General features: G+C 34.7%; 1 protein-coding gene across 1 annotated transcript; it reads left to right on the forward strand.

Annotated features, from left to right (window-relative positions):
- Window positions 1–3637: 3637 nt before the first annotated feature.
- Window positions 3638–8978, forward strand: LOC133822033 (putative wall-associated receptor kinase-like 16). Its single transcript, XM_062254233.1, has 3 exons — window positions 3638–4608; window positions 6279–6404; window positions 7604–8978. Exons 1-3 carry the CDS (start codon window positions 3711–3713, stop codon window positions 8803–8805), a joined length of 2226 nt encoding a protein of 741 aa, XP_062110217.1. The 5' UTR covers window positions 3638–3710; the 3' UTR covers window positions 8806–8978.
- Window positions 8979–15957: the final 6979 nt, after the last annotated feature.

A 15957-nucleotide genomic window follows, 5' to 3' on the forward strand; every position in this document is an offset into this window, starting at 1 on the left:
ATTATACTACAACCACCGCTTAGTGGTTGTCACGATTTGGGCGTTAAACAGCTGTCCTCGTGCTAACTGAATGGCTGCCTCTAGGGCGGCAGTGGCGTATCTATGTCGGCGGTCCATGTCGGCCTGCCGCTCATTCAACTCCTGACGTTGCCGATCAATTTCTCTCTGCTGCAACGCCATTTTTCAGCCACATTCTCTTGATTAACCCTTAGATTGGCTAACTCCTCCTGCAACACAATTAGTGTTGTCCTCAAGGTCTCAGAATCCATTTCCTCCTCTTCAAACTCCACTTGTGGCTCATCCTCAGCCACGTTTGGTGGAAGAGGCTGGGGTGGTGCTGCGCCAGAAGTTTGTCCCGTCTTTCTGGATGTTTTCGCCATTTGATCTTGTTGGAAGTCTTGAGTTCAACTCTCAATGAAAGCACCAAAATGTTGACCATTGAAATGGTCAACGACACGGAGTCAGATAAAACAATATAAAATAAGATGAAAATGAGATGAAATCAATACGAAAAGATAAATAACACAAAAGATTTATAGTGGTCCGGCCCCAATAAAATGGTAATGATCTATGTCCACTTAGTATTCTTATTGATGTACAATTCCAAGAACAGTGATCAATGAACTAAGGTTCATGAGTTTCACACGCTCTCAGATGAATACAATTGTGATGGATCACAACACTCTTTTTCTCCCTTAGAATCTCTAAGCTCAAGCGTGCTAAAGCCAAAAGTCCCATCTCTTGAGCCCTTCCATTCTTATTTATAGGCTCAAGGAGTTCAACATGGGCCAATGGGCCTTAATTACATTTAATGCAGACATATCTAAATAATAATGGAAAATACAATCAATACGTAATTACAAGATCACATATATGAAGGAAATAAATGAATATATGCGACCACGCTGGTTGTTTACAATTATGATGCCTGATAAGCCAATGATCTTCTGGTCGAGGGTTGAGCAGATTATACTCACTTAAAACTGTCACGTGCATCCCACGAGTAGACCAATCTTGCCACGTCATCAGGTAGTCTGTTTTTGGGTAAAAAAATATGCATGTAGGCCCGTTTCTTATTAGAAAGGCATTTCCGTAATTTTCTTTATCAAAATCGGGTTTAATGTTCTATTTTAACCATTTATAAAACATAGGGTCCCAAAAATAATTTGTCAAAATACATAGTCCAAACAATTAATGAGACAAAACACATAGTCCAAAAAAATATTGAAATTAAGCTAAAGTACAAATTGCACTATAAAAAAAAAAAAAATTGCCAAGGAGCCCTTTTTCTTAATACCCAACCAAAAGTACCGTGTGAGTTATCTCGAAAAGAAAGTCGCTTCATTTAGTTAACACATTAGCCGCCTGATTGGCATTTCGAGGAATCCACAGTCTCACATCAAAAACTAGAGAGTAATAAAATGAGAATTGAGTTAATTACTTTCTTGGTATTGCTTTGGTTGACAACTTTAGAAGGCTCCAATATTAATGTAGCACAGCACAAATTTGGGAATCTGATGACTTTTAATTTCTTGGAATATTCAAATTAAATATTTTGTATTATATAATGAGCATTAACAAACTTTCTACTTTGGTAAATTTCCCAAAGTACGTTTTTAATTTCTTGTGAAAAAGATGGTAACGATATAGAGCTATACCATTTTGGATATGGTATTGGTGTTGCCAGTTTATTAGATCAGGTTGGTTCATATTATTTGCTAAAATGAAATATTAATTGTATTCCATCAGAAGGCTCATTCTGTAATATTAATTAAAACAAAACAGTACTATTTTACGAAAACACGCGCATAAAAAAAATAAAACAAGTTGACTCGATCAAATCCAAATTAATTTGGAACTAATACATATATATATATATATATTGATGAGAATTTTACATTTTATGCTGGTTTTGCAAAAATCACTCACAAATTTTTATTTATAAACAAACCTTACCACATTATTAAAAAAATTCTGGACAAGATAATATACCTGTTAATTATTTTTTCAATTAATTATTTTTTCATAAATAGCTTCATTTTTTAACAATATTATTTCATATATATATATTTTAGTTACTTCCAAAATTTATTTGTAGAAAATTTATTATCTTAAGTATGGATTAATTATTTTTAAGTTATATTATAGTACATTTAAGTTGCATTTAAACACATTCTAGAAACTAATGATGAGTTACAATAAAGTATAACAAATACTTTTTAGTATGATTAACAAAAATTAATATTAAGAGACCAAAATATGTATTTTTTTTATAATTCAAAAATAATTTTTAACTTTTTTTTTATTAATAAAATACTACTATATTACTCCTATGTAGTATACTAAAATTAAAGTTTGCTGATAAGGTATATGTTAATTTGTTATAATTTATTGTGTATGCATACATATAGAAGTAAAATATTAAGTTTGTAAGTAATAATCGTTTTCAGGAGTATCTTAGGCGCACGGTCTCCGTTTCAATTTCTTTTAGCATTTATAGTCGAGCTATGCACAAGTTGGCCTGGACACCTATGGTTAAATGTATAAATATATTTATATATATTTATACATAAATATTTATATAAATGTTGTTATTGGTTTTAAAAATATAAATTCAAAAAAAAAGTTAAAGTTTAGTGTAAATGGGATACTCAGAAATTGCCAAGTACTTGTCACGTTGAATAACTTTAGTCCAAAATGAATAGTGTGTTTTTTAATAAACGGAGGAATATTCATTAGTTGGCTAAACAATCAGCCAAAATAGCAGACGCAATAGGACTAGGCATCCAAAAAGAGTAGCGATAATAGTCTCCCAACATAACAAATTAATAATATTTTAGAATGTACTGTAGAACTATGTGGTGACACCTTATAATTAGTTAGTGATATTTTATAATATTTATTAAATTCAAATGAATGAGACTCAATATTAGATAATACCAATAACGTAGGCCAGTTATTTTGTTGGACACCAATAATACCTCTTAATAATTCTAGACTCAAAGTCTCCAATAAGATATATCATATGCATTGAAAAACACTCTCGTCACTTTCCATGTTCATTCATGTCACTCCAAATATGTTAATTATAACTAGGGGTGGCAATTTGAGTCACGACACGACACGACATGATTAAGGTAAACACGAACACAACACATTTAATAATCGTGTCGTGTTCGTGTTTGAGTTTTTGACACGTTTAATAATCGTGTCGTGTTTGTGTTTACCTTAATCGTGTCGTGTCATAATCGTATTGACCCATTTAATAATCGCGTCATGTCATAATCGTGTCAGACACGATAACACGAATAATTTACATAGGTTTTATGATTTTTTTTCATATAGTTATGATTAATCGTGTTCGTGTCGTATTGACCCGTTTAATAATCATGTCGTGTTCGTATTCGTATTTTTGACATATTTAATAATCGTGTCATATTCGTATTTACCTAATCGTGTTATCGTATCGTAATCACGTGGACACGAATATGACAAGTTTACCCCAGCCCTAATTATAACCAAATGAAGCCGCTTAGATTGACTAAGTGGTGTATAGATATAGAAGAGTCAAGACAACTAGTACTGTAGCAGAAGAAGCCGCGCGCTTGGTTTGACTGACCTATCATATTCATAATCCATGTCCTATAAATATTAATATTAATGTATACATACAGAAGAACATAACATCATAATACCACAGAGAAAAGAAAATGGAGGCTAATAAGCTCTCCTTCCGATTACTGGTACCTTTATTCACAATCATCTTCATCATCATTCTGAAATCAACGGCGGCAGATGATCATGATCAGCTCGCTTTACCCGGCTGCCGGAGTAGATGCGGAGACGTGGACATCCCATACCCGTTTGGTCTCTCTGAAGATTGTTACCTCAACAGAAAGTTCAGAATCAAATGCGAAAATAACACTACTCCGATCAACGGCAAAAACGCCGTGGTCACCAACATTTCCGTCAAATTCAACGAGATAACCATCAACTTGCTCGCCGCCCGAAGCTGCTACAATGAGTCGGGCGACCAAGTGGACTATCACATATCCGGACTCAGAGCCAAGACCCTAACCATCTCCGGCTCCAAGAACAACTTCATCGTCCTGGGCTGCGACTCCTACGCCTTTCTCAACGGTTTCGAGAACGGAACCAAATACTCTATGGGCTGCATGTCCACATGCAACGCCCTCGGTGACGTGCCGGACGACGGTGGTTGCTCGGGAATCGGGTGCTGTCAGATAGATTTGCCTAAGGGACGACTCAAAAGGCTGATTATAAGACCTAAAAGCTTCTTCAATCATACGCGCGTGATGAGCTTTAACCCTTGTACGTATGCTTTTATCGTCCAAAAAAATGGTTTCAACTTTTCTCGGGAGTTTCTGGGCAATTTCCCGGCGAAAAAGCTACCTGTGGTGGCTGATTGGACGATCGAGAAGGACACGTCCTGTTCGACCACCAAAGCTAGAAACGATTCGTTTTGTGCTTGTGGCGGAAACAGCACTGTGGTTGAGCTCTCCGCCGTAAATGGGAGTGAGACTCAGTACAAATGTAGGTGTAAGGATGGTTACGAGGGCAACCCGTACCTCCCTACCGGTTGCAGAGGTACATACTTATAACTCATTATTTATATTACTGGATTTGAACTTTCCCTCGTCTCAGGCACTTACACCCCCCATATACTACTTTAACTAGCCCAAATAGAACACATTACAAAAAAAAAATGAAAATTAAACTAAATGAAATATGATCTTTTTATTAAAATAAATTTGATAAATTTCAACTTTGTGTATTTTTTATGACTTTTTATGGGTATTTTTCCATAAGCTTTTTTTTGTGGTAACAGATTAGTGTCGTATCAATTTTTAAAATGACTAACTCGACAATAGTAACCGTCTAAAAAATTTGATAGTAGAAACTGGTTACTTTTACATTAATTTTTAAAGAGTAATTGGTGAAAATAGCGTTATTTTGTACTTTTGCTTAGTTTTGATATTTTTTTCCAAAATGATCTCTGTCTAAAATTTCAACAAGCTGCCAACAAATTTAGACCAGCTGTCTACATTTTTTTTACGAGATGTCGACTGTCAAAAGTGTTGGAGGCATTTTGTAAAAATTTATCAAAACTAGGCCAAATGTTAAATTACTTCAAAATATATGTCATTTTTCCAAAAGTCTCATTTTTAAAATAACCAATTTTGACACTAGTAACTAGTTACGGTAAAAAATATATATAGGTAAACAAAAATAATATTACCAAAATATAAGAAAAAAAACTCATAATTTTTTTTAAAACATTAAAAGAAAAGTCGTATTTTAGTGGCATTATTATTTTGTACATATTTTGTAAATTTCTCCAAAAACAAATTTAGCCAGCCAAAAAATTGAATAATTATTTTCAAATATACACAAAATAAAAAATATGTATATATATAATAATAAGAAATCATCTAAAAAATATTCTTATCAATATGTAAATGAGAAACAAAACATAAAAATTATAAGAGGAATTTTCTTATAGGGGCTTCACTTTAAGCCTTACCGGTAAGGCTTTCAGTGTTTACAATCCGTGAACAGTTTTCGGTGCGATTTTTTTTATGACCGTGTATATTGTAGCTATTTAGAGCATCCTGCAAATTTTCAGAAAATTCCAAATAATTTACAGTACCGAAAATTAGGTTCAAACATGTTGTTGCACGCGTGACTAATTTTTTTTATGCGCGTGGAAAACAACATATTTCAACCTAGTTTTCGGTACTGTAAACTATTCGGAATTTTCTGAAATTTTGCAGGATACTCTAAATAGCTACAATATACACGGTCATAAAAAAAAATCGCACCGAAAACTGTACACGGGTCGAGAAACACTGAAAGCCTTACCAGTAGGGCTTAAAGTGAAGTCCTTATAGAAGAATTGTCCAAAAATTATATATCTAAAACATACTTGAAAAAAATTAACATAATGGTAAATTTATCCAAAAAAAAAACTTAAATCTAAGCACTTAAATTTTATAAAAAAAAATCTAAACACTAACATTGTAACATTAAAAAGATAGAACAATATTTTAATACTAAAATGCAATTAAGTACCAAGAAAAAAGAGTTTTAATTTCATATTATATTTTACATTTGTTTATTGAACAGATTCTGTCTCTCACTTCACACACCAAACTACTTGAGCTTACATTTTTTAATGATTTATATTTGAATAATTTGAGTTTTTTTATTTATTTAAAACTTTTTTTATGATAAAATATTATCTTTAAATTTTGCAGATATTGATGAATGCCTGAGCCTAGGACCAACTAATTGCACCAAAACTCAGCATTGCGTTAATAAACCAGAAGGAAGTTATACTTGCGTGGAACGAAGTCAATTCCCACTCATTAAAATTTGCATTGGTATGTTATTATGTTGAGATTAATTTAAATTTACTACCTAAAATAATACTAATATATGCGAGTCTATATTATTAGTACCTATTTTTTCTTTCCACACCTCGTAATTATTTAATTATTTTTAAATATATTATTTTAGAACATTAGCATAAATATCCTATTTAAATATTAAAAAGTAAAAATTGATTAATTAGCACATCCAAAATATATAATATATCACTTATATTTTAATTAATATTTATCATTTTTTATTTAAAAAATAATTGTTAGTATTAAATCTTTACAATTATAAAAATTTAATGTTGTAATTTTCTAAATGATTTTGATTCTAATAAGATCGTTTTTTTTAATTTGACTAATTTATATTTATATTTGTTTTTATTTTTAATTATAAAATTAAGAAAAATATTTATTTGGCTTTTCTTATCTTAAAAATATATTTTATTTAATTGAGTGTAAAAAATATTTTAAATAATAAATATTTATAGAAATATAATTTTTTACTATACATTTTTTAGGTGGTGTGTAAAAAACTAAGGGGAGCTATATTTGTACCTCAAAAACTTAGATTTACAACCCGAAACTAAGTTCACCCCATCTTATTTTATAAAATATTATTATTTATAATCACACCCTTCTATTTTTTCCAAATTAGGTGTTAAAATTTATAATTCTTTAAAAAGAAATAATATATTTACATTTTATGATTATATATATATACTGTATATGAACAAAACAACATGATGTGTAAAGGGGGTTTAATTTTAAAGATTTTATTTAGTTTATAATTATATTTTAATTTTGGTAGGTGAGGTATACATATTGAAAGTACAAATGGAATTAAAATTTTAAAAAATGGTGTGTTTATATTAATTACCGGTGTAAATATCACTCCCCAAAACTAAATAATTTTTTTTTTGTGAACAATGAAACAATTTATTGAAAATAATTAGAGTGTAATACATCAAGTTGGATGAAAAATTATCTAACAATGCAAGTTCATTGTACACCCTGAGTGCATACACAACTAATTCATGAGTACAAACATGAATTAGGGATGACTCGAGAAAGCTGGATGATTGGCTTACCATATCCTCTCATAACAAAACTAAATAAATCTTGAAACACTCATTTTCTAAATATTTTTACTTTTGTCTAGATTTCTGTTTCTAATGTTGCTTTATTAATTTTGGAATAAATAGGTGTAGCAATCGGCTTTGTTGCCTTGTTCATCAGCAGCTCTTGGCTCTACTTAGTTCTAAAGCAAAGAAAGCTAATGCAACTCAAAGAAAAGTTTTTCAAACAAAATGGTGGTTTGATTTTAAAGCAAAAGCTCTCTGGACAAGAAGGTAACTCATCATCAACGGCTAAAATCTTCACAGAAGAAGAGCTCATCAAAGCAACGCTTAACTATGACGAGAGCACGATCATTGACCGAGGTGGTTTCGGTACGGTCTACAAGGGTTTTTTACCGGACGAAAGAATAATAGCCATAAAAAAGTCAAAGCTCATTGACCAAAACCAAACCGAACAATTCATCAACGAGGTAGTTGTTCTCTCTCAAATCAACCACAAAAATATTGTCAAACTCTTGGGATGTTGTTTGGAGACCCAAGTTCCTTTACTTGTGTATGAATTTGTCCCAAATGGGACTCTCTCCGAACACATACATGATAGAGAAAAATCCATCAAGTTGAGTTGGGAAACTCGTTTGGGAATAGCAGCCGAAGCAGCTGAAGCTTTGGCTTATCTTCACTCGGCAGCCTCAACACCGATCATTCATAGAGATGTGAAGCCTTCGAACATACTTCTAGACAATTTCACTGCAAAAGTGTCTGATTTCGGAGCGTCGAAGTTGGTTCCCCAAGATCAAGTGGAGTTGGCCACCATGGTGCAAGGCACTCTCGGATACTTGGATCCCGAATACTTGCAGACAAACCAGCTGACTGAAAAGAGTGATGTTTATAGCTTTGGAGTTGTTCTTGTCGAGTTGTTAACGGCAAAGAAAGCAATCTCTTTCGATAGATTGGAAGAGGAGAGGAGTTTGGCTATGCATTTCTTGTGTTCATTGAAAAGGGATAGATTGTTTGAAATAGTTGAGGTTGAGGGTGATAGTGCAAATAATTATAAAGAGCAAGTTTTGAAAGTGGCTATGATTGCTAAGGGGTGCTTGAGTGTTAATGGTGAAGATAGGCCTTCGATGAAAGAAGTGGCAGTTGAATTGGAAGGGTTAAGAAAAGTGGAAAAGCATCCTTGGGCTAGTGAGGATGATCGATCGATTGATCATTTGGAAGAGACTGTATCTTTGCTTGCTCGTGAAGACAATGACAATGGAGGTAGCAATGCCAATTCTGTTTATGATAGTATAAGAGATCAAGTGTTACTAGATTTCAGTGGAAGGTGAAGGTACGTAGTATCAATATATATATATTTATGTACTATAGGTGAGAGGAGTGTGTAGTGCATATTTCCTTTTTTAAATATTTTTTGTTATATGAATAACTCTATAGTGTTTGTATAATTTTTAAACATTTAAACTATTTCATACATCATAAATAATATAGGGTCTGGTGCACCCTCCTCCAATTTTCGGTACCTAGAAGATTTTCCGGCGATTTTTTTATCAACGTGTATATTTTAATTTTTTAAAGACACCATCCATGCCTATGGTCGAAGTTACATTTTTGTGAGTGCTTGCACACTGAAAATAAAATAATTAAGTTTGCATTCACATCACAAAGCTCATTACAAAGCAGAGGGCAAGTCCGGAAAGGAGGAAACTCCATTTCACTCAAATAATAATTAAGTCCTATCCTAGGCATGTTAGCTAGACACATCAAACAATAAAAACAATTGACTATGTATTTGTTCACCAAACCAAACAAAACAAAACAAAGATGTGACTCTCCATCCTCCAAGTTAGGGATCCAAAGTGAGAAGATAAAGGAGCTACCAGGAAAAAAGAAATAACTTGGATTGGTTAAATATATAGTGAAATTAGCTAAGCACAAATAAGTGAAAAAATCATAACAATTTCACTAAAGTCAACCGATCGACTTATGGTATAGATATCTATAATTCTTTTTTTTTTGTTCAAAGTATTTCTTTCGAGTATATAAGAGTACCCAAATTTTTTTGATGCATTTGAAGACACTTTGGTGAGATATCTGAAGCAGCATTACAGATGTATCTGCTTTGCGTCGCATATGGCAGGTTATGTTCTCCTAATAATGAACAATAAATAGCAAGTATTTGAATCAATTTATACATGCTAGAATCTCACATTCAACCAGTAAAATCCATTATTCCATAAGATTGCAAACTTACTATTCTACTAATATGGATAAAACATACTCAAGAATCAAAAAGACTTTCAAAGTTTATAATGGAGGTAAAGGTAGATGATGACAAAGAATATTTTAAACTCAATTATCCTATGAGAACTCTGAGCCAAGAATTATTTTTTAATAGTTTTAATCAATTAAAATTTATTATTTTTAAAATTAATAAAATATAATTTAGAAATCAATCTTCAATAAAAAATAAGGGAATTTTAGTTATTTTAAAATAAATTGACCAAACTTATTTTTAAGGGGTTATTTTGAACTATTTGGTTAAACACAAAGCCAAAAATATATATTTAAAAAAAAATGGTATAAATAGATACCAAATGATATAAATAAATGAGGTTTATACTTTTTTAGACCATATGTTTTGTCTCATTACTTATTTGGACTCTATATTTTGATTAATTACTTTTAGGACCCTGTGTTTTGTAAACTATTTCAAATAGTGACACTTAAATATAAATTCAATTATTTTTTATTTTTATATTTATTTAATTTTTATTAGTTATTTATATGCTTTTATAAATTAAAATTTATTTTATATATTTTTTCCGAATAATTTAAGAAATATTTACAACAATAATACTAAATCTCTACTAGTATTTACCCTTAAATATAAATTCAATTTTTTTAATTCTTTCTATTTTTTCCATTTAATTTTTAGATTTTAATAATTTAAAATTGATTTTATAGATTTTAAATGTTATTCAAGGAATATTTGAAATAATTATTGTTACACCCAGATTTCGAGACAAGAGGTTATGGCCCTGAAAACTGGGCTCGTCGGGTGTGAGCTCGAAACGTATGAAAACATCATTTAGTCCAGCTATAAAATCTCTGAAGTAAAACTACGACCTCGAAGATGTATTGCCTCGGGATATTTTCTGAGTTCGAATGGCACGACACTGGGATACATCTGTTACCGTTTGTCTTCGGATAAAACAGTCTGAGCTTGGGAAGTGCAAGCTCGAGTGTGATAGCTTCGATAGTATCTATCTATTCCGAGCATGTTCCGAAGTTGGGTGACAAGTTCGTAACATTTCAATAATTCTTGACAGTTACAATGCCGATTGCTGATCTCGAAGACCTGATGAGTCACCTAGGATAACCCCTTACGTGTGAACATATTTAGTGTTGTGTAATCCCAATATTTAAGGGATACCATTTAATCTGTTATCCGTTCCTGATCCTTAGGGGACGTTTCCATGTATATAGGAGATATTGCATTTAATGTCATTATTTGAATTAATGTACATAATATCTTCCCGAAATATGTGGGAATGAACTCTATAACCTTCCCTATAAATAGATGAGGAATGACCACTTGTAGATGAGGGATTTTCTGATTGCTTGAGAGAAAGCTCTAGGTAATTCATCTCTAAAGAATTTCTAGAAAACTCTAAGTCTTAATAACATAAACTTGTGGACTAGGCAGAATTAACTGCTGAACTACCTAAAAAACTTCTTGTTTTTCTTTATTATTCATTCGCTTCATAGTTTATGTTGTTTAATTGCTCTACAATTTAAGTTGATGAAAAACGACGTCAACAGTTTGGTGCTTTCATTGCGAGCATTAAACAGTACGTGCGTAAGTTTATTCAATCGAAGAAGCCTCCCTGAATCAACTATGGTCGCGAATGATCCCAATGTTCCTGAGGAGAAAATCTTAAAGGAAGTTGACTACCCCCGACGTGCTGGAAAGCAGCCCATGATGAATTCGGACCCTGATGAGAGGAGTGGGTCCTCTGACTCTCGAGGACCACTGGCACCACCGGCCCCCAGGGACGATGAGGACATGTATTATAATCTAGAACGGTATGCCACTATTGTGGAGCTTGAAAATCTTCAACTGCGAAAGCAGTTGGCGGAGGCCAAGAAACGTAACGAGGAGCTGGCCAGATTGGCTGCCGAGGCGCAGGCGGCTCAGCCCCCACCTCCGCCAGAGGCCCAAGCTCCACCTCCACGAGATGTTCATGTTCCACCACACAGGCCTCGTGGGCGACCTCGCAAAAATGCTGCCACCCGAAGGACGGAGCAACCTCCGCCACCTGCGGAACAACCTGCTCCCTCAAGGCCCCGGAGAAGTACCCGGGCTGGAGCTCCTGCCAACTCAACAGTAGAGGTACCAGCCGAGATAGGGAATAACCGAGTCCCCACGGAGGCTCGGACCCAAAATCCTAGTAATACGCAGAACGTTCCTGAACCAGCTCAGGCAAACTCGGGACCTTCTATGCCCCGTAATGGATGGCAGCCACCATCACCCATAAGGCACCCACCATCACCGATAAGGTATCCCTCACCAACTCGGAGAAACACGCAACAGACTCCGGGTGATAGGGAAAGGCGAGCTGGGCACAAACATGGGAATGTGGAGACTGCTAGGGAGCATAGAGGTACTGTAATGACCCAACTACTCTAGACTTTTGGACCATTAACGAAAACTATTCATACTAATCCTTAATAAAACTTACAAGTGAAAATACCATAACTTTATTAAGAAACTTGTAAAAATAAGAGTTAAACTTACATAAAATCTCAAGTAGGATATGGGATCCCATTGTTTAAAAACAAAACATAACATTATTTAAAATAAAAAGGGATTACATAATAAGTGCGGAAAAATACATGTAAAACCATAAAAAAAAAAACAAGACTACATCCTCGAATCGTAGCGCTCGGCTCTTGAATCCATTCCGCCTCAATACACATTCTCCAAGCTTCCAAGAACCTTTCCCGCCAATAAGACTTTTTTCCTGCACATATAAACAAAAAGGAATGAGCCTAATGCCCAGCAAGGAAAATCTAGCACATAGTTCATATACATAAATTTCATAAGAAACATAAAAACTTAACTTAACACTTATATCATACACATACTATAATGGCCATTATTACTTGGGGTCCCATAGACTAAACAAGTCATATGCCCATTAGATTAGTGGGGTCCTACTAGCTAAGCAGGTCATATGCCCATAATCTATTTGGGGCTTGTTAGTCATATGGGTCATATGCCCAAGCCTACAAACATACATAACATAACATATTTCATAACATAAGAAAACATGAGATAACATATAAAAGCATATAACATATAAATTCTATCCTATTTTCCTTACCAAAAATACCGGGATAAGAGGACAGAGTTGGGACTTTGGAACACTCCTAAGAACCATTTGAAAAAGAGTGAGTATAGTGAAGAAGAGAAATGAAAGGAATGGAAGAACTAAACCATTGAGAAAATACTTACCAAAAACTTATGTGCAAGTTCTTAGATTTCCTAACCAAAATAAGAATAAGGTTAGAATGAGTAGAAGGCTACGAGAACTTTTAAAGAAAAGTACAGAAACGAACTAGAGTTTGGGTTACCTTGAAGACTTGTAAGACCAATCTAAACCTTGAACCGAAATGCTATAAAATCTTACTTCCCAAGTGTTTGATAGGCTTCTGATTTCCAACCCAAGTGTTTACACTCTCACACTCACCTAGCAACTTGCAGCCTCTGAACTTAGAGTACTAGGTCCTATTTATAGAGTTTAGGAATGAAAGGATCTTAATTTAACTTGAATAAAAATAATGGCTTTTTAAGTGAAAATAATTTGAATTATCGTTCAGCAGAGGCTGAAGACTCGTTCAAAAAGATGCTGGACTTATCAAGAGGTTGAAGGGTTGAATGGAAAACGATTTTGAAAACATTCAAAATATGCTGAAGGAGGCGATATATCGCCCCCTATAGGCGATATATCACCTGGACCATTATGCCCGAGGCAAACGTGCATCGTTTTGTGTTTTCCGTATCTACGTGCTGCGATATATCGGCATACGCTGATTATTTAAACACGAAATTACACATTTTTAGCTTAATTCAAATTGAGTAAACAGCCTTGACTAAGCCCTCAAACGTTTTCAAAGCTGCTGACTGACCTTAGAGCATTCAAACTTTACCCTTAATAAATTTAATCCTCAAAATACTTAATCATTAATCACCCATACATAACATGTGCTTAAAATCCTATTGGTTCTTATCTAAACCTTATAGTATAATAAATATTATCCTCAATATCAGTCATATTAATCAAACCTTAGGTTAAAATTAATATTCTTAAACTATAGGTTAAACTTAGAAAATCTACAAGTACTACTATGAGTGTCCAAATAAATCCCGGTCTGAACCAAAAATCCACAGTTATAAAGATAATACCATAATTACTATAATACTACTATCTAACTTAGCTAAGTAAAGTTCTTGGACTCTACAATTCTCCCCTACTAAAAAGAATTTCGTCCTCAAAATTTACTTACCAAATAATTCCGGATACCGGCCTTGCATGTCCTCCTCCAACTCCCACGTTGCCTCTCGTTCAGAACTATTACTCCATAGGACTTTTACTATAGGAAAGCTCTTGGACCGTAACTGCTTCATCCCCCTATCTAGGATGCTAACCGGTCATTCCTCGTAACTTAAGTCTTTCTGGAGTGCTAATGTATCGTACTTGAGGACGTGAGATGGGTCTGACACATATTTGCGTAACATCGAGATGTGGAACACGTTGTGACTATCGGCTAGTGCTAGCGGTAGGGCTAGTCTATACGCAACTGGTCCCACTTTGTCCAATATCTCAAAAGGACCTATGAATCAGGGACTAAGCTTGCCTTTCTTCCCGAACCGCTTGACACCTTTCATAGGAGATATCTTCAGGAAGACTTGATCTCCAACTTGGAATTCCACATCGCGTCGCTTGGCATCCGCATAGCTTTTCTGATGGCTTTGAGCAGCAAGCATACGCTGTCTAATAAGCGCTACTGCTTCTTGAGCTTGTCTAACAGCTTCGGGGCCTAGAAGCTGCCTTTCTCCTACCTCGTCCCAGTGCAACGGTGATCGGCACCTTCTTCCATATAACAACTCATAAGGTGCCATCCCGATCGTTGACTGGTAGCTGTTGTTGTAGGAAATCGCTATTAACAGCAATCACACAAACACATATTTGCATTTATACCCCAAATGGGTGAAATTACAAGAATACCCTTCTTATAAGAAACAAGCCCACATACACATACTTAATATTTCTAACATGCAAGCATAATTATAATACAATATAATATAATATAATATAATATAATTCATATAATAGCTCAACTATTGCCTCCCGGCCCCCTAATCCAGGCACTAAGCCACATTAGGAAATTTGGGATGTTACAAAAATCTTTTAACCTTAGTTCAACTGTGGTTTCAGTAACACGTTTCTAACTAATTGACTTGATTAGCAAGTGTTGCACCTTTATAAACACACAGTGTAACGATCTTGGCCATCCAGGGCATTACAAATCTACTCATCTCGGAAGCTCCGACCTTACTTCCAGGCGCACCCCATCCATGTGTTAAACGATCAACCACTAAGACAAGTCTTATCCAAGCCAGAAGCCTCGGGTCGGTTACTAAAATGGGCCGTTGAACTCAGACAATTCGAGATTACCTAGCAATAAGAGGACAGGCCTTAGCAGACTTCATATTGGAATGCACTGGAATGACTAACGATGAAGCAATAACCCCAGCTCGCGAGCTATGAAAATTTTATGTTGATGGGTCTTCCAATGAAAATGGGTCGGGGGCAGGAATAATACTGATCACCCCAACAGGAAGTCGGTTTCACTTCGCTTTGAGATTTGACTTCGAAGCGTCAAATAACGAGGCTAAATACGAAGCTCTACTGGCAGGACTTCGAATAGCCAAGGAACTATAGGCTAAGGCAATACATTGCTACAGTGACTCCTAGTTGGTGATCAACCAAATCTTAGGGGAATACCAGGCTCGTGGGACGAGAATGGTCGCATATTTAGAAAAAGCAAAGGCAGCACTCGAGCATTTCGAATTTTACACGATAGAACAGGTTCCCCGAGAGCAAAATTCAAATGCAGACGCCTTAGCCAGGCTCGCCACATCCACTGAGGTCGACGAGCTGAATGTCATGCCAATCGAACATCTATCGACACCCAGTATAAGCGAGCATGAGCAGGAAGATGTCATCCTGATTAACTCCGAGCCAACTTGGATGGCACCGATAATTGAGTACCTTGAAACCGGCATTCTCCCAGAAGAACGGACCAAGGCTCAAAAACTGATGTATCAGATTCCTAGATACACCATTGTGGATGGAAGGCTATATAGAAGAGGATACTCTATGCCATTACTCCGATGTGTGACTCCACCCAAG

Source organism: Humulus lupulus, chromosome 3 (assembly GCF_963169125.1).
Source record: "Humulus lupulus chromosome 3, drHumLupu1.1, whole genome shotgun sequence".
NCBI classification, from domain to species: Eukaryota; Viridiplantae; Streptophyta; class Magnoliopsida; order Rosales; family Cannabaceae; genus Humulus; species Humulus lupulus.